A 19,709-nucleotide genomic window follows, 5' to 3' on the forward strand; every position below is an offset into this window, starting at 1 on the left:
GTATCTGCAGCTCTCTTCTGGCAATCTATTTGCTATATCAGAATTAGGCCTGGCAGTTTAAGAGGCTTGAGCTGTAGAGGAAGCATCTGGAGTTATTTATGACTGTTCTGTACCAACCTGCTCCTTCAGGAAGCCATCATGGGAGACTGAGCCAAATGCCTTCAGTGACTTGTGTCTCCAGGAGCCCAGCTGCGATGTGGAGATTTGCCAGTGCCCAGATGGAAGAGATCATTTCAGGGTCAGAAGGTAAAGCAGTTCATGTGGCCCATTATATCAGGTGTATTGAAAGGCATGGGGCAGATTCTCAGATGGTGGAAACTGCAGGCATCCATTTGCTTGTTTTCAATTTATTGGCCCATTTTTGTGACAATATGAAGCTGTTACCTATATTTTATGGATTTTTTTTTTTTTTTTTTTTTGCTTTAAAGAAAATATTTTTTTCTCAGATTCTTTTTTCTGTCAGTAAAAAAACCCTACTGACTGCCACTGGTGGTGTGTCTAGTATATAACATTGCCATCCATAAACTCTGTGTCTAGTATACGGTATTGCCATCTATAAACTCTATTTGTTTTTTAGCCAATGATGGAATTGGCTGAAAAAATGTCAGGATATTTTAAAAATAATATTTTGGCAGTTGTTTTTTTCTTGTGATATTAGAGAACTGGGCTTCGCATCTGTAAATATTTTCTACCCATCATGTGTTGGCACTGGATTTATGACTTGGATACCTTGTTCCAGGGGGACCCAAATCCCTCAGACTGACTACAACTTCTCCATTCAATAACAGGCACATTTTATTGATACACAGTGATAGCAGATAAGAGTAATGCAGGCAAAGCAAACAAAATATGCCCCTCCCTGATTCTCTATCTACCAGTCCCGGGGTTGTCACAGAGGGAAGGTGCATCTGCCAGTATGTGAGCTTCACCATGTGGCTCACCATAGTGTCTACAAACTTCTTTTAATTTAATGAAGGCTGAGGTTTTGACATCTTCACATGACTCCAAGAGCTGGGGCTTTTACACAGAAAGCCAAACAATGATACGGTCCCCCAAACTGGCAACATTGCTTTCTTTCTTTTCTCTTCATCTTTGGGAGCCACGGAGCTACCTTAAGTGATACGTGGGGGCTGCTGAAGAAGGGTTAGTTCACTTACTGCCACCAGTGTCACACTGTAACTTCTGGGCATGCCATGGTGAAAGATATTAGAGAAGGGCAGTGATAGCAGTGAGTTCCTTCAGCTAATTGCTGCACCCACATTTGCAGCAGAAAGTTTACATTTCAGCAATATATCTTGGAAGGTGGGCAGACAAGCTAGCCACAGTGCCTGCAAACTGTTTCCTTGCCAGTCCAGGGCCCCCTAGCTCTGTGAGTCCCCAGGCAGCTGCCTCTCTGGTCTCCTAGAATGGATTTTTTTCATGATGTTTCTCCCTGTCAAGTTTTTAACTGTTCATGCTCCATCAAGATGATTCCCCCACAAATATATATGGATAGATATAGATCTCTCTCTCTCTCTATATATATATATATTTATATACATATTCCCCATTTCTAACCAGTTACATGTACCTTTTAACTCTCACTGGCCACGTCTACACAAGATGCTAACTGCACAGTAGGGCTGTGCGAAACGGCACCATTACATTTTGCCTTGAGCTTCGACGGTTCAACGGAACAGTGTTTCCTCTCGAATTTCATTTTGAGTCAAAACAGCTGCTTTGTTTCATTCCATCAAAACAGAAAGGCTGTTTTGAGGCTGTTTTGAGTTTCGCTGGGGATGGGGAGTCAGACCAGCTGGCCTGACTTCCCATTCCCCAGTGCTAGATTGTGCTGGGGGTGGAAGGCAGCCCAGCTGGGCTGCTTTACCAACCCCATGCTAGATCACCGGGGGTGGAAGGCAGTTCAGCTGGGCTGTTTCCTGATCCCCTGTGTTAGATCACACTGGGGGCGGGAGGCAGCCCAGATAGGCTGCTTCCCCGTCCCCTGCGCTAGATCGCACCCAGCTGAGCTGCCTGCCAATCCCGACAATCTATTGTGGGGGATGGAAAGCAGCCCAGCTGGACTGCCTTCCACCCCTGGCATGATCTAACGTGGGGAACCAAGTTGGGCTGCCTCACTACCCCCCTACTGGAACTTGTGCTGGGGATGGGAAGTCAGCCCAGCTAGACTGACTTCCCATCCCCAGCCTATGGTCAAAAAGTTTTGACTCTCAAACTGTCTTGATTAGCCTCATTTTGTTTTGAGGCTATTTCGAGGGCTTTTGTTTTGTTTCGATTTTGCTGTTTTGACCTCAAAATTGGTCAAAACAGTGTTGAAATGTAACGGCTAGCAAAATTTTGCACAGCCCTACTGCCCAGTAGTCAACTGTGCAGTCAGCATCTTGTGTAGATACGGCCACTTAATGCTTGTTTTAAGACCTCAAATGGGTCTTAAAGGATGAGCCACCCTTGGGTTGGCCTTCAGCGTAAGAGATCATTTCATTTGGGTGGAGTTTTTGAATTTCATGTGCAATAGATGTCAGGGTATCACGGAGGACCTGTGGCTTCACTGAAATCTGTTTTCCTTCCCAGCAAATGGGCTTTGGTCCTGTGTGAAGAATGTGGAGTAAAAGGGACCCACCGTCTCTGTTCATCATTAAATGAGGAATCCCCGTGGCTTTGCCAGGAATGCATGGAAACTCTCTGCAGGCAAATTGAGGCTGCCAGTAAGTAATAGGGATGGGCAGAACTGAGGCAGGTTATATAGGCTCATGTTAGCCTATTACCATTTTAGCTGGCTGAATTTGGTAGGTTTGAAAATGACCGTGGTTGCCTAGAAAGACTGAGAAAAAGTTTATGTGTGGGAAGCAGAGAATTCATTATGCTCTTCTGAATTACAGGTCATTTAAAAATTACTTGGTTTGACATTTTGACATTTGTCTATGCTTTGTGTAGTGTGTTCCTGTTTGCATCAGTGAATAACTCCATGCTTGGAAAACTAAATTGGCTCTTTATTAAAACAACTATTTACCACTTGCTCCAATTGCAACTACCATTCCAGCCACGTGCAGACCAACCATCTTCTCTAAACTCTCCCTTCCTGCAACCTGTGCTCCTCTCTTCAACTTTCATGCAGGTGGCTATAGTCTGATATTCCTTGGTCTGCATGCAACCCAATCAAGGGAAAGAAGCTTCAGTGTCACAGACTTTTCCTTAGGGGGACCTGTATTCATTCCCTGATCTGCTCATGGTGGATGTAGTCTTTCTGGACTTTAGGAAGGCCTTCAACACTGTCTCTCACCCCATTCTCATAAAAAAATTAGGTGACTGTGGTGTTGATGCCTACAGGGTCAAATGGGTTGCAAATTGGCTGGAGGGCCGCACCCAGAGAGTGGTGGTGGACGGGTCATTTTCAACCTGGAGGGATGTGGGCAGTGGGGTTCCCCAGGACTCAGTCCTCGGGCCTGCACTGTTCAACATCTTCATCAGCGACTTGGACGAGGGGGTGAAAAGCACCTTGTTCAAATTCGTGGATGACACTAAGATGTGGGGTGAAGTGGGCACGCTAGAGGACAGGGACAGGCTGCAACTAGATCTGGACAGGTTACAGGGGTGGGTGGATGAGAAGAGGATGGGTTTCTATACTGACAAGTGCAAGGTGCTGAACCTGGGGAGGAAGAACCAGCAGCAGACCTACAGGCTGGGGAACTCCCTTCTCGTCAGCACAGAGGCAGAAAGGATCTTGGAGTCATTATTGACTCCAAGATGAACATGGGATGCCAATGTGAGGATGCGGTCAGGAAGGCTAACCATACCTTGTCGTGCATCCACAGATGCATCTCAAGCAGGTCCAAGGAGGTGATCCTCCCCCTTTATGCAACACTGGTCAGGCCGCAGTTGGAGTACTGCATCCAGTTCTGGGCGCCGCACTTCAGGCGGGATGTGGACAGCATGGAGAGGGTCCAGAGGAGGGCCACTCGCATGATCAGGGGGCAGCAGGGCAGGCCCTACGAGGAGAGGCTACGGGACCTGAACTCGTTCAGCCTCCACAAGAGAAGGCTGAGAAGGGATCTGGTGGCTGTCTACAAACTGGCCAAGGAGGACCAGCAGGCAGTGAGAGAATCCCTGTTCCCCGAGCACTCCTGGAAGTAACAAGGAATAACAGCCACAAGTTGACTGAGACTAGATTCAGGCTAGATATCAGGAGGCGCTACTTCACAGTCAGGTCGGCTAGGATCTGGAACCAACTTCCAATGGAAGTGGTGCTCACTCCTACCCTGGGGGTCATCAAAAGGAGGCTGAATGAACACCTTGCCGGGGTCATTTTACCCCAGAATTCTTTCCTGCCATGGTAGGGGGTCGGACTTGATGATCTTCTCGGGTCTCTTCTGACCCTACCTACCATGCTACACAGGCTTCCAATGTGACTTTAGGATCTGGAAACACTGATTTAGATTAGTTTAAATGCAGTTTAAACCTGAAATGGACTGAAGTACAAGATTGTTAAACTGATTTAAAGCTTCCCAGAACAGTTCAAAAGTGTACCTTGAGAAGCAAGATTATGTTGCTTATTGCCTGGTTGCCCTTGATAAGGAACATAGGTTACTTCCATCACTGTTCTAAATATAGCATAAGGTTACTCTGTAGTTAGGCTTTAGAGACTAGGATTCCCACTGCAATTCTGCACTTGATGCTCAGGCCTGATCCAAACCCATGAATATCAGTGGGATTATCTTGGATGATCCTTGAATCAGGTCCTTGTGGAAGGATGATTCTCTCTCCAGAAATAGTCAGTTTTTATTACCAAAGTATCAAGGTTGATTTTTACCTCTCCTTGGAACTCCAAAATATAAGACCGGGAGAGACAGAGAGAAAGGAGGAAGACTTATGCTTTCACGTATTTAGGGGTAAGCTCCAGTCATAACTGGCACATATTCAGAAATGCTGATTAATTTGGACTTTCTGGGCGCGTCCAGATGAGTGCACACATGCCTCTTGCATGTGAGATGCTTGCAGCATCTCAAACCCCTTTGAGATGCTGCAAGACGTCATGTGGGAACAAAAAAAAAAACCGTTTCCCACGCTGCAAATTTGTTGTGCAGGGGCAAAATTAGATCCCTGGTTATCCAGGTGTCAAAAACACCCCAGGGGAAAAAAATGGGGCAGGGAATGGTCCCAGACCATGCCTTGAGGCAACCAGAGGCTCAGTCCTCCACAGGGATGCTCCGGTAGCCAGCCAGAGGGTCTCTATGGATGGCCCTTGTCATGGTGCTGAATGATGCTACCTGCCCTTGTGGGACAAGCAGCAGTGCAAGCTGCAGGAACCTGCCTTTGTGCCAGGCAGGTTGGGGGGGGGGGCTGGAGGAGGGGAAGGGGGCCATGGTGAGGGGGGGCACCTGGCCCCAACCTCTCCACCCACTGCTTGGGGAGAGCTGGCAAAATGATTGGGGAGCAAGGGAGAGCAGGCAAAACCAGCAGGGAGCAGGGAAAATGAGGGGACAGCAGGGGAGAGCAGCTCCCTCAGCTCTCCCCTCATTTCCCCAGCTCCCCCCTGCTCTCCCCTCATTTCCCCTGCTCTCCCCTGTTCCCCAATCACTTTTCCTGTTCTCTTCTGCTCTCCCCTTGTTTTCCCAGCTCCCCAATTGTTTTCCCAGCTCCCCACTGCTTTCCCCTTGTTTTACCTGCTCTCTCCTTCTCCCCTCTCATTTTCCCTGCTGTCTGCAGCTGCCTGATTGCTTCCCTGCCCAGCCTCCCCCCCCACGCACACAGCCTGAGCTTACCAGCAGCAATCAGGGACACTTGGAGCCTCATGGCAGACACCCCACCACAGCAGAGGGCACCAAGGATCGGCCTTGGCTGCCTGGAACCTGTACTGGCACTCCCACATCATGTGAGTGCAGCCCAACTTGTCAGGGCTGCACATATTGCATTGTCTGGCAGCTCAGGGCTGCTCCAGCTGTCACCCAGGGCCAGTGCTGCTCAGCCCCAGTGTCTCTGAGCTGCCAGACAGTGCACAGCACCCTGCCAAGATGGGCTGCACCCACACGTGATGCAGCAGTGGTAGCGTGGGTGCCAGGCAGCTGGGGCCAATCCCCGCTGCCCCACGCCACTTGGGGGGGCTGTGCCATTAGGCCCCAGTGGCCCCAATGGCTGCTGCTGCAGCTGGTGAGTGCAGGGATGCTGGGGCCAGGCAAGGAAACAATTGCGGGGGGGGCTGGGGGAGTGAGCTGGGGCTGGGCCCGGGCAGGGGGCTGATCAGGGGAGCAAGCAGGGGCTGAGTGAGGGGCACATGGGCCCTATGGAGGAGGGAGCAATAGCCCCTGCAAGGGGGCATGTGGCCCCTGTTGAGGGGCTTTGGGCCCCTGTTGGGGGGCTGTAGCCCTGTGGGGGGAGCAGTCCGTGAGCTATGCAGGGGCCTGCAGGGGCAGGGGACCCACCCCTCCTAAGCAGCCCCCCATATGCCCTCCCACACCTACAGTTCCCCCACAATCCACCCACAAACCCCACACCCCCGAGCCACCCCCACAAACCCCTCACCCACATACTTAGCCTTGTGGGTCAGGAGTGAGGGGACTGGGGTGGGAGGCAGGCTGTGGGTTGAGAGTGAGAGGTAAGGGAAAGGGCAGAACAGTGGTATATCAGTGCTGCTCAGCACTGCACACCCTGGTGAGCAAAGGGGTTCGTGGCGGCTCTGATTTTTATATTACAAAAAAGCCGAACGCCACTGCCAAACTGTATAGATAGTTAAAATTTATTTTATTATGATGCTAGAGGCATTGGTAGGCTTCCAAATTGTTTTAAAATTGTAAATATATCAATAAAACATTGTTCAACTGATTTAATCTTTCTCTTTATAATATATGCATGTCTAGTGGTCTTTTGTTTTACTTGTGGAAGAACATGGATTTGAGGGTATGTTAAAGAGTGATTTTAGGATTTCTTTATCAGGGATTTTTCAGTTTTTAAGTAGGCAACACCAGAATTCCTGCTAGTGAGCTAAGTGGCAGGACCTAGGCAGAGAAGCCTGCTCAGAGCTGGCACCCGGGACCCAGCTGGAGGTGTCTGACCTCCTAGCCACATGGGGCCAGGAGGACATGCTTTGACAGTTCAAAGCAGGCCACCACCCTGAGAACACCTTTCAAGTGATAGCTGCCCAGATGGCCAGGTGGTGGCACACATGGCAGTAGTGCAGCACAAAGGGCAACTGGGTTGCCACAGCTCACTGGCAGCCGGCCCAGAGGTGCAGATGCCTCTACTGGCCATACAGTTCCCATCCAGGTCTGGCAGGCGTGCAGCCTTGGGGCTACATGCTGTTGCAGGCGACAGCAGGTCACAGCCAGGCAACAGCATCCGCTGCCAGACCCCTGCAGTGGGTAGAGGATGCAGGGAACTCTCAGAGCTGCTTCAGCAGTCCAGCTGGCACAAGGGGTAGTGTCCCCAGGTACCAATTGGCCAGGCCCCAGAAGCTCCTGAGAGTGAGTAGCCCTGAGCTACTTGCCAGGGCAGCTTTTTATACTGGTAGGGCCAGCACAGGTGTCCCCAGCCTCTAGCTTCCCCTGGCAGATCTGGGAGGGGCCAGGCAGAGTTATTTTGCCCCAAGTGGCACAATTTGCTCTACACCAAAATACACGTCTGGGCACGTGCACTGGGCCAAAAAGCCCCAGCTCAAATTTGCACTGCTTCTTTGGGAGCTGCTGCAAGCTCACATGCCTGCATGTGTGGACGTGCCCCCTGAAATTCAGCTACGTGGAACTGAGGTAGAATATTGGATCCAAAATAAAGGTATTTTCTTCATTATGTGTGTTATGGCTTTTCACTGCTACTTGGCTATTTGACTATTCCATTTGACTATTCCTTTCTCCAGAAACCTAAAGATGAAACATCCATCATGATAGCTAATCTACTTGTATTACTTAGCCTATGGTTAAATATTATTCCATCCTCAGGATTTGAACAGATTTTTCTATGGGTTCTTCTTTAAATGCTGTAATGAGGCCTTGCGCTTGAAGTTAAGCGTGTGCTTAAGTGCTCAGCTAGGACAAGGCCAAAGTAGTTCTACATCATCTTTAGATCACTGATTTGTTTTCCTTGTTTTCAGTTGTTCTTTCAAGTTATGGGCTTCCTTTATGATTCCTTTTCTCCTCATCATGAACCCGCTGCAATGGCACTTTCACATTCCTCAGAAAGTAAATGGAAAGGCAAGACTTGATCAGAAACTATTGATCTTGCTCCTTTAAGGAGCAGGACCATACTAATAGAAGAAAAGATGTGGAGTGCTATTCTCTCCCCAGATAGCAAACATGCCTTCAGTGCAGTTTGGATTGCTACTGTTGCTCGCTTGTCCAGAAAGTGGCAGACTACTCTGCATTAAACACATCGGCCTTAGATGTGTCTGCCTAAGAAGCTTAATACAATACATTTCCTTAGATCAGGCATAGCAAACTCATTCAGATCCGTGGTCTGGATCTGGACCACGGGGCTCCTTCCAGAACCATGTCTGGTGATGCGGTTGCCTGGGGTGCTATGTCAGCTAAGGGAGCTGTGAGGATTAATGCCACCATTGTTTGTCCTGCTGCTGCTGCTGAATTTGGTACCCAGGAATTCAAGTGCCCAGGAATACCCAACAGTTCAGCAACTGGGTGAGTGGTGGCAGCATTAACCTCATGGCTCTCTAACCCACTGTGTCTGCTCAAGCATCCATGGGGGTTAATATCACTATTGCTCACCTGACTGCAATATTCTCAGCCCCTCCAGCCTTCCTGCAGCTTTGCAGATTGGATCTAGTCTGTGGGCCATATATTTTACACCCCTGCCTTAGACAGATAATGCTTCATGTGTAACATTGCAGAAGCCCCTCACATGCCCTCTGATCAGTTAAATAAAGAACTGATCAGAGAGTAGTGGAGAGTAGATTTCATAGTTTCATAGTTGATAGGGTTGGAAGGGACTTGAGCAGATCATCAAGTCCAACTCCCTGCCATGGCAGGAAAGAGTACTGGGGTCAAATGACCCAGGCGAGGAGTTCATCCAGCCTCCTCTTAAAGACCCCCAGGGTAGGAGCCAGTACCACTTCTCTTGGAAGCTGGTTCCAGATCCTAGCCGCCCTGACAGTGAAGTAGCACCTCCTGATGTCTAGCCTGAATCTACCCTCTGCCAGCTTGTGACCATTATTTCTTGTCACTCCTGGTAGTGCTCGGGGGAACAGGGACTCCCCCAATGCCCGTTGGTCCCCCCTGACTCCCCTAGATCCCCCCTCGGCCTTCTCTTGTGGAGGCTGAACAGGTTCAGGTCCCTTAGCCTCTCCTTGTAGGGCCTGCCCTGCTGCCCCCTGATCATGCGAGTGGCCCCCCTCTGGACCCTCTCCATGCTGTCCACATCCCTCTTGAAGTGCGGCACCCAGAACTGGACGCAGTCCCACTGCGGCCTGACCAGTGTTGCATAGAGGGGGAGGATCACCTCCTTGGACCTGATTGAGATGCATCTGTGGATGCATGACAAGGTACGGTTGGCCTTCCTGACCGCGTCCCCACACTGTTGGCCCATGTTCATATTGGCCTCAATAATGACTCCAAGATCGCTTTCTGCCTCTGAACTGACAAGAAGGGAGTTCTCCAGCCTGTAGGGCTGCTGCTGGTTCTTCCTCTCCAGGTGCAGTACCCTGCACTTGCCAGTGTTGAAACTCACCCTGATTTAGGTTAGACATCAGGAAGAAATTTTTTGCAATAAGGGTGGCCAGAGTCTGGAATGGGCTTCCAACAGAGGTGGTGCTATCACCTAACTTGGAGGTCTTCAAGAGGAGGCTTGACAATCACCTGGCTGGGCTCGTCTGACTTTGGTCCTCTTTCCTGCCAGGGGCAGGGAGTCAGACATGATGATCCATTGGGTCCCTTCCGACTCTATAATCTATGAAATCTATGATAAGATTCTGCAAGCTGCCTCAAACAGCCATCATGATTTATTATTTACATTCTGATAATGCTTGGGGCTCCAGTCATGGGATGAGATCTTATTGTGCTTCTTCTCATTTCAGCCCCAAGTGACCAGGTGGATGTGGGAATGGCCTCCACCAGCGAAGCCTGCAGGCATGCACTGAAGAGGACGTTGCCTCCAGAGTGAAACAGGAAAAGTAGCAACAACAATGCCAGGGCTGCCACAAGGAGACTGGGACCCTAGGAGGCTCCAGAGATTTCCACAAAACTGGCTGGTCCCTTCGTCTCAGATGGATTTAGACATGACATTTGCTGAGGAATCCTCCAAGCATGTAGTGATGTGGGCTTTGTTGCTAAAAGGAAGGTTGGGATGTGGCTTCAGTTATGAGGGGAGAATGAAAGCTCCCTTGTCACAATAAAAGACAACTGGTCACACTATACTTCCCCACTTCCAGAAGAAGAGACTGTTCAATGGGCACTCAGAAACCAAAGGTCTTCCACGCTACATTGAGAGCCCAGTATTACAGCCAGGACTTTTGATACTATGACTATTATTCTCACAATCTTTCCTGTAGAACATTTTCTAATACAATATCATAAATGAAGCTGGACTTTAGCAGGTCACACCTTGAGAAATACATTAGCTTTGTGTCATTGCTTGCTCACTTTGGGTAAGCCTGGCAGTGGGCCAGCCAAGTCAAATTGATGCTTGAACCTGGGAGCACCCAAGGGTGTGCCTGTCCTCAACTGGAAGGGATAGATGAGGTAGGCAACAGTGTTGTGAGAGGGACACCTGTGATTTGAGCTTGGGTCCCTCTTTCCTCTATAGAGTCAGCTCCACACCAATGCTTCTAAGTTACAGTTTATTAAATTATAATATATATACTATCCTTAACCAGTATATAAAGGTAAATATCTCGGTAGGTATCACCCAACAAATAAAGGAAAACTTCTGGTAAGTATTTCCAGTGATATCATTCAACAACACTACAGGTATACAGATAAATATTTACAAATGGTAAGCTAGGAACCACCTCCTGGGACCGCTTGTCCCAATGAGCAGCCCACTTTGGGGATGGCCTTCTCAACCCTGCGCCCTACAGAGGCCTGGTGCAACTGGTGAGTCCTCAGGATGTCCGTGCGAGGAGGCGGATACTCAGATGGGTGGACCAGGTAAATTAGGGTCAACAGGTAGTTCACAGGGAACCCAGAGGAACCATTGGCAGAGTACAACCAGGTAGAAAAAAGGAAGCGGGGGGGAGGGGGCAAGGTGCGAGCAGGCAGCACACCAATGAGGAACCAATTATATAAAACTAAATCAATCCCATCACATATAGTACAACATATCCACAATCATGATAACAGTCTTACAAAATATAAGGCACAGCTTTACACAAGATAAGGCGCCTCTCCCCCTGGATTTCAGTTAGCAAGGGGTACCTCCCCTCCTAGGGGTCTAGCTGGGAGGGGACCTTTCACCCAGGGCTCCCCTCTGGGGGGGGAGCTTCGTTCAGGAACGCCTCCCCTGCAGAACCCAATTTCACTTGCAACTCATAGTCCTCTCCGAACAGCCATCGACCGGGCCTCAGGGTCCTCCGCTCAGTCAGAGGCCCCCAGTGCTGTCTGCCTCACACTGAGACCTCCCCTCCTGGCCCTGTGCCCCGCTTTGGGCGCCAAGGTTCCTCCCAGCTCTTGGGGAGGCGGGCAGAAATCCAGCTGCCGTTGGCTGGGTTTACCCAGCCTTATGCCTGGGCCTTACTTTCCCAGGCCCTGTTCTAGGCTCCAGGGCTCTTTTAGTTCCTTGGCCAGGGCTCCAGCTATCCGGTCTATGCTGCGGATAACCTGAGCAGCCTCAACCTGCTCCCAGGGCCGACTCTCCATGTGCCGCTCTGCACACCGATCCGGCCGGCCCCTTGCTGGGGATGCAAGCTCGAGCTGCCTTGACACAGCTCCCAGAGCCTGAGCCCCATGCACCCATCTGCACACTGCTGGGGTGAAGAAGGGATCCTGGTGTAGGCCCTTTTAGGGCATTTCCTCTCCAACATCCCTTGCTGCCTCCTCATGTGGCTCATGCTGCTTCTTTTATACTCTCAGGGCGCTCCAACTAATATTAGTGGTGTTTCCTTTTGGTCACAGAAACATGTGGATTTGGGATTACTTTTTTTAATCTGAAAATCGGGGATTTTTTTTTTTAATCAGAGAAAACCAGGATCTCTGGTTATTAGAGACAGTCAAAGTGCTGGTCCACTGTCTAACCTGTGCCCAACCCACAAAAGTATGACCCCTTTCCTGCCAGCCCTTCTAACTTCCCTGCATCTCAATAAATTCATAGCTCAGTTTGGGTCAGCCAATTTGACTTCCAGGTAATGCTACTTTGAATGTGTGCAGTTCCTTCACATGCTTCATGTGTGGGCAAGTGTCTGTATCCCTGCTGCACAGATAACTAAAGCATAGGGAGATGAAGGCTACTCCTTTACAAGGGACCTTCCTTCTGAGTTATCAGGGTTTACCAACCTACAGAAAGAAATACAAAACTCTAAAACTTGTGGTTCAGAGATGATACCTTTTATTAGATCAACTAAGGAATCGCCAAAAAAAAATCTTTCTTTGCAACCAACCTACAGTGCTTTTGGGCTTGCTGACACACACACTCCCACACAGGAGCTCCCTAAATCCATCCCATTCTGAATGTAACTGGTGGTGGATGAGGAGCTGTAACTGAATTGTGAAATGGAAGGGGGGGGGCAGAGAAAGATGAAATCTCTTCCTTGTTGCTGTGTCTCCACCGTTCTGTCTCCATTTGGCCATTCTGGTTAGACTATTACAAGCCTTGGATCCTGCAGAAATTTCCCCTTTCCAACAAGAACTGACTCCCAGGTGTCACTGACTCCCATTCATTATCCCCTCCCCACCAAGCTCTGGTCAGTGGGAATAATTGATCCTCAATTGCCTGCAGTTTTGGAAAGAGGGATTAATTACCTAGCACAGGTGTGACTGGCTGCAGGGTATAAAGGTTTCCCAAGCAGAAACCTCTCCCTGTGCTGGGTTTGCTGGAGTTAGGCAGGATGGGGCTATCAGGCTGCTTGGGGTTAGTTTTCATGTGCTGGGTGCTCAATGAGGGAGCCTGCTACACCCCCTGGGATTTCTCTAGGAGTGACTCAGCTGTCTGGAGACCCCCACCCAGAGCTAACCCTCCTCGGAGGCAGTCCAGCATACCCTCTCAAGCCCAGCTCTACCCCTGGGCTTGGGTTGATGCTTCCCAGCTCAGGGCGGTGTCTCTTCCACAGCCTGTCATGGTGCTGTGCCAGGAGGCTCAGATGGTGATAACTGTGCACAGGGATCTATTTGGGACAGGGCAGCTGATCAAAGCTGCTGACCTGAGCCTGGGCCCAGGTGCCTGCCAACATGTTGCTGTCAATGCTGTGGAGCACACTGTGACCTTTGCAGCAGGGCTCCATGAGTGTGGGACTACTTTGCAGGTGAGACTGCTCTAGGCCAGCCAGGAATCACTAACGTGTGAAATGAAGGGGAGGAGAGAGCAGGGTGGAAAGCTCCCTTCCTTCCTTTCTTGTCTCTGCTCAGTATTGCTCACTGGGGTTGATGTGTCTCCACCTTTTTGTCCCCATTTCCTCACCTCCTGTAACTGTTGTGTGGATACTTCCTTTATCCACCTGGGGTCTCTATGCTAACTTGTCTTTGCTTTCTGGGCTCATATTAAAGCTTGTCCCTGGAGGGGTAGCAGGAAACTACTTGTATTTGTTAGCTAATCTCTTTCTGTTTACCTTGAACCTTCATTTCTAGCTTCATTTCATTGAGTAATGTCTCTTGAGGAATATGGTTTACTGTTGCATTTGGAGCTAGCTAAACTTTTAATAGGACAGGGGTGGGGTTTAAATTGGAAATAACTCTGACTGTTCTCTCAGGGTGTTGTCATGACTTGACATCAGGCTTGAGCAAAGTCCTTCTACTTGCTTTGAGCTTCTTCATTCTCTTGCTCTTGAATGATTGTGTACTGTTAAAAACCAATGCATCTCTAGATCAATGCCTTTTTTTACACTTAACTCCTCGAAAGGCAACTTTCTGGAGCTCAAACTCAAATTCAGAGGTCCTGTTCAAAAAGCCTTTAAAACAGTGTCTTCCACCCAATGGAAAGCCCATGATGCAACTGTCTATCACAATTGATATGGCTGAAAATCAGCCCAGGAAGGGTAATGGCCACATGGTATTGTAGAAATTGTACACAAGGTATCTTTGGGCTCAATGTGAGCATGTGCTTGAACACTCAAGTTAGGATGATCTAGTTGGGGATGGTCTTGCTTTGAGCAGGGGGTTGGAGTAGATGACCTCCTGAGGTCCTTCCCAACCCTAACTTGCTATGATTCTACTCCTCTAGCAGGGTGGGGAAGGCATATAAGACTTTTTTGCAATATTATTTTTGGATGATGCCACTGTCTCCTTCCAGATGATCCCAGATTCCATAGTCTACAGCACAAAACTGAATTATAACCCAAGCCCAGCGAGGAACTCTGTTATACTAAGAACCAATCCAGCTGTGATTCCAATTGAATGCCATTACCCAAGGTGAAGCACTTGAAGGGGAGGTGGGAATATGTTATTGTATTACTGGTCTTGAGTCTGTTTTTTAACCTCTGAGGCTTTCCCTTCCAGGAAGGGTAATGTAAGCAGCCAAGCAGTCAGGCCAACCTGGGTTCCTTTTATCTCCACTCTCTCGGCAGAGGAGAAGCTGGCATTCTCCTTGCACTTGATGAATGGTAGGTCTCCTGGATGCTGAAAAAAGCTATGCTGGTGCAACAAGTTTCTTTCTTCTAGGCTTCTTTCTGTTTTAATAGAAGGAGCCACTTGCTTTTTCTGCCAGTGCTCACGCTGAGGTTGGCTTGCCTTCCAGATGATTGGAGTGCGGAGAGACCATCCAATGGATTCCAACTGGGAGATATCATGCACTTCCAAGCTGAAGTCAATACTGGGAATCATGTGCCTCTGCGGCTCTTTGTGGATAGTTGTGTAGCTACCCTGACCTCAGACAGGAACTCTTCTCCACGATATACCATTATTGACTTCAATGGGTAAGCACTGGTAACTATTCTCTAGATGAGTGTGACCCTAATGGGCTAGGCCCTACCCTTGGGAGGGAATCCTACTGACACATGATCATTGCATTTTAGATGTTTGGTGGATGGAAGATCAGATGATACCACCTCAGTCTTCATATCCCCAAGGCCTAGACAGGATGTACTTCGGTTTATGGTCAATGTGTTTAAGTTTGCAGGGGATGCCAGGGACTTGGTGAGCACTTCCTCTCTATACTGCAAGTAGGATTGGCTTCTGGATGGGGAGGTAGAGGTAGGGGGGCAAACTAAACATTTCACAGTAACAATTTTGGGGTCCTAAATCTTGATACTATGTCTCAACTGTGCTGCTGGTACTTACACCCTAAGACCATGCCATGGCCATGTTTTCAGTGAAAGGTGTCTTAATCCAATGGTAGTTCTTCCTTTGGGCTAATTCTGAGGAGTAGCTTGTACATGTTAAATCCTGAGAATTTATTGCTGGCACTACTTCTCCTTGAACAAGTCAGTCCTGTCTAGAGAAACTTTTCAACACTGCCTGATGATAAGTTTTATAGGGGAAAGCTGGGATTTGTACTAGTAAATGCAATCATGGCCATTCTATTTGAACTCTTCTGTCTCCCCCCAGATCTATATTACTTGTCATCTGAAGGTCACTCCAGCAGGTCAGACACCAGACCTCTTGAACAAGGCTTGTTTCTTCAACAAAGCAGGAAACATGTGAGTAGTTTGAGGCCAGAGCTTCTCCAGAAGCCCAGGGTCAAGGCCGCTTAAGTCCATTACCATCCTTCTGCCTCTTAAGGAGCTTGTGGGAGATGGGATAAGGGGTATACTAATGGGCTTTACTGTTGCTCATTATCCACATGTATCTAGATGAACAGTTAAGTGGAATAGCTTATTCTTTTTGCTTTAAATGAGTCAAGGAATCAAATGGTGTGTGTGGCATGGGTTTTAAGATGGATGAGGAAACTTCCTGGTCTGTAGATGAGTGTCTGTGTCTGTCCCACTTTAGCTGGTCTCCTGTGGAAGGCACCAGGGATATCTGCAGCTGCTGTGAGACTGGAAGTTGCAGGCTGCTAGGACACTCCAGGAGAGTGAACCCCTCGTCTAGATGGCCAGGAAGGCACTTCAGGAGAGATGTGTCTTCCAGGCATGGTATGTTGCCGTTTATGATGAATGGTACACTTAAGGAACGTGGCTCAAACTAGATGTGAAGTGCGCGTATGTTATAAATTAATGGCGTGGGAAGACTGGATATCTTGAACGTTTCTCTACTCCTTTTATAGATCACATGGTGAGAGAAGCGGACCTTGTGGTTGGACCACTCTTCATCCGCAGTCTTCAGGATGAGATGGAGCCAGGGAAAACACCACAGGGTAGGGAAATCCATGACTAGAGATGCGGGTGAGGGAATTCCTGGTTCCAGTTCTAATGGGCCACTTGCCTCTTCTGTCCCTTCTAGATCCAGAAGAAAACCCCTGGATGGCACTAATGTTAGCAGCCATAGCTGGAGCTGTCATTCTAGTCCTGGCTGCTCTGATCATCTGCAAAAAACCACAGCAACCCTATTTTGTGAGCCATTCATGACTGTGAGCTGTATAATAAAGAGTGAAGTGAAGCTGAACAAAAAGCTCAACTTGACTTGATGGGGCAGGGAAGACACGGGCTGCTCTTCAATAGGGTTGTATGGAGTAGTTTTTCACTAGCTCATTCTTGAGCACCCAAGGCAATGATCAGATCCATCTTCCTAACCCCAACTTCATGAATAGGGAAGCATTTACTAGAAATAGTGCTGGTGTCCCTACTGCAGTGGGGTGGGATATGGCCTTTGAAGAAACTTGTCATCTCTTATTATGGTGGCTTTTGACTCACCACTCTGTATTGTTGTAACATTACAGTGCTAGTGCAATACCTTGTTCTCATGCTAGGCCTAGACTGCACCAGTCCTATATGGGTGGGGGTTTTTTGTTCTGTCTCTTAAACCCAAAGCACTCAAGCAGTAACAGTGGAAAGCAGAATCCAAATCTCATCAGGAGCACAAGTATTAGGCTTGCAATTGCTTGCTTTCTGGAAAGCACTCACTTGAAGATAAAGATAATGGCAGTAACAAATCTAATGAAGCAAACATGGAGCTGTATAGTTAGTCTTAAGTACTACTGAAATGATTTGTTGTCTTGGTACCTTAGTACAGCAAGGCAGAAATATATAACTGCTTGTTGCTAGCCTTGGCCACTTTCAAGAGGTCTATACCAAGTTACAGAAACATGGCTGAAAAGCGGGAGGCTCCAAAAACTTGCTTCTGACTGCAGTGTGAGCATCGATGGAGATGACCACTAGCTTATTTTTAAGCAAGGGGGAAAAAGCAATTAATACATTAGCTAAACCAGATCCCTCTTTTGTAACTTGAACTTTAACACTCCTTAATAAAGTCTTAAGGCTACATAGTAGAGGATGGCAATAGGCGGTGGGAACGTTAGCTGGTTACTGCATGTTTTATATGCAGCTTAGTAAGCCAGGGGGTGGAATAGAAAGGGTAGGGTAGGGGGACTTGATGTTTTAAAGTCGAGTACATCCTAGACCCTGCATAATGATGCCGCATTTGGGTCTGGAGGCGCTTTACAAAAAGCGCACACACTATTACAGATAATAGGGTGTAGGATACACTTGATCTTGGCCTGCAAAAGGCTAAATGGAGCAAAAGACCTGAAAAAAAGAATTTAACAATCCAAATACTCTTTTATAGTAAGATGACAGCCAATAGATTTGGGTATGTCAAAACTTTACTACTTACATTTTCAAACTACAGTTATGACAATGGAGAAGTTGTACAAACATAGCAGCCTTTTCTACTTGTATTATGGCTTTTGCTGAGAGATACTAGGTGGTGCAGAAGAACATGCCATAATGGTGAGTGGAGGAGATAAGAAATCCTCACTTCCAGAACTGTGGTGTCAGCAATAATATAAACCCTGTTTAACAGCCACCTTCCTACTCCATAGAATTGGTTCAGTTGGGGGAGGAGGGAATGGGGACTAGAAAACTCTGCAAAATTAGGAAGATGTGCTGTGTATGCTCTCTCCCTTCTGAGTAACTTCAGTGTCTGTCTGTCTGTCTACTCAAGATGGGTGCATTAAGTTTGTATGCATGCTTTTTGAAGTGTAAATAAGTTCAGGCTATAAAGGTCTTACTTTCTGTCCTGAGTAGCAATAATTGTTTTAATTGCAACTAAAACTTTTGTGTTTGGAAAGTAATCATTTTAGAGACAGTAGCTGTACCTTTTTTAATTCTGTGTGTAAGCTTGCCAAGGAGATCCTGATCAGACTGGCTTTTGTTTTCTCTCTCTAAAGGCTAAATAATCCTGTGGTTTGTGGTGATTCAAGGATGAGAAACTGTTAATGGAAGGCCAGAGAACATGTGTGCTTCTCTTCAGTCTTCCCCCTTGCCCCAAGTAGACCATAAAGGAGCTGTAAGATTAGCATACTTCCAGGTACTAAGTAGCTGTACTTGAGTTGGACAAGCAATCAGTGCTCAGCCTTAATATTTCCACCTTTTTTTGTATGAACCTCTTGTAGTGAGTGTGGCTTGTGGATGGCATGGGAAAGAAATTATGAACTTCTGAAAGTCTTCTAGTGTTGTATCTTGTACACGCATTCCTTTTGTTTTTTAAAACTTTTTTTGAAGTCAAATGTTGCTGAGTCCTATGGCTAAAGTTGGGGGTGCTCTAAATGCCAAATGATTAATCAAAGGACAGAAAACAACTTTCATAATGCACCAGGTGTAGTAACTGCATTGCTGAGTGCATGCACAGCGCTGGGGAAGGATGGGCAGTCCTTCTATAAACCATATCCACACTCTATTTCAAGATTTCTCTCTACTTGCCTGTCATGCCCTTTTCCCTGCCCCATCCTTCCCCACCCCCACTCTGTTTTCAGATACTGAACAAGGTGGAATAGGATTCTACTGTGTGTAAAGAAGCAGAATAGAAATTGTCCATAAGAATTGTAGTTGAGGTGACTCAAGGTACAACTTTTTTTTCTCTTTGAAAACTGAGTTTTCTAGATGGAATACCTCCTCCTTTTTCCAGGGACTGACTCTCTGCTGGTCCCCAGTACCTGATTAGGAAGGAGAAAATAGAGCAGCAGGCCTGTAAATCAGTAAGGATGCAACTGGTGCACATGATGATGATGACGATGATGTTCCACCCATTGGCTATTTCCTGCTGTGGTTACTGAGCCATGCGTGCGAGACTGCTGTAGAACAGCAGTATGACTTGTAAGGTTACTAGTCTTTCTCCCCCCCCACCCCCACCCTTTCTCTCGCAGTTCCCTATCTATGACTAAATAACAGGCCAGTAGATGGTGCTGAAAAACAAGAAGCATGGGACCTGGCTTTGTAGGCTACTACTGCAGACTGTTACAAGCTGAAAGAGGAAATAAAAGCAACTTCTGACTCTAGGGACAATGGCAATATTTAGTTCTTTTCTGCCCCTCATTCATGGGGGTTGCTAAGACCGGATTTTTTTTTTTTTTCTTTCTCTTACCCCTTCCCCTTAAAAACTTCCTGTGCCACCAAGGATCAACTTGGTAAACATTATGAACCCAAATCTCTATGAGCAGAAGTGACTGACCTACCGAGTCATAGTAACGATATTGTGTAAACAAATAGCCTAAGTTTGAACCCAATCGCCTATTTTTGGAAGTGCTTATTCTTGGTA

At 47.7% G+C, this 19,709-nt stretch overlaps 2 protein-coding genes across 2 annotated transcripts in view; both read left to right on the forward strand.

Annotated features, from left to right (window-relative positions):
• PHF7 (PHD finger protein 7) overlaps positions 1-11,191 on the forward strand; it is a 23,082-nt gene extending 11,891 nt beyond the window's left edge. Inside the window, exons 9-11 of the mRNA XM_006026258.2 lie at positions 130-246; positions 2,572-2,705; positions 10,010-11,191. Of these exons, the coding sequence (XP_006026320.2) occupies positions 130-246; positions 2,572-2,705; positions 10,010-10,095 (337 nt within the window). The 3' untranslated portion in view covers positions 10,096-11,191. The remainder of the gene's footprint in view (positions 1-129; positions 247-2,571; positions 2,706-10,009) is intronic.
• A 1,782-nt stretch (positions 11,192-12,973) lies between these two features.
• Positions 12,974-16,684, forward strand: LOC102379121 (zona pellucida sperm-binding protein 3-like). The gene is made up of 9 exons (XM_006026259.2): positions 12,974-13,387; positions 14,371-14,489; positions 14,577-14,680; positions 14,815-14,992; positions 15,092-15,212; positions 15,624-15,715; positions 16,008-16,150; positions 16,282-16,371; positions 16,458-16,684. Exons 1-9 carry the CDS (start codon positions 12,974-12,976, stop codon positions 16,580-16,582), a joined length of 1,386 nt encoding a protein of 461 aa, XP_006026321.2. The 3' UTR covers positions 16,583-16,684.
• The last annotated feature ends 3,025 nt before the right edge of the window (positions 16,685-19,709 follow it).

Source organism: Alligator sinensis, unplaced genomic scaffold, assembly GCF_000455745.1.
Source record: "Alligator sinensis unplaced genomic scaffold, ASM45574v1 scaffold492_1, whole genome shotgun sequence".
Classification (NCBI taxonomy): domain Eukaryota; kingdom Metazoa; phylum Chordata; order Crocodylia; family Alligatoridae; genus Alligator; species Alligator sinensis.

Bases quoted from the DNA above. Each gene is read 5' to 3' on its own strand.
- LOC102379121 (XM_006026259.2), top strand. From the start codon at position 12,974: ATGGGGCTATCAGGCTGCTTGGGGTTAGTTTTCATGTGCTGGGTGCTC. The intron at 14,490-14,576 runs GTGAAGCACTTG...TTTCCCTTCCAG, and splicing joins ATTGAATGCCATTACCCAAG to GAAGGGTAATGTAAGCAGCC. The intron at 16,151-16,281 runs GTATGTTGCCGT...CTCCTTTTATAG, and splicing joins AGATGTGTCTTCCAGGCATG to ATCACATGGTGAGAGAAGCG.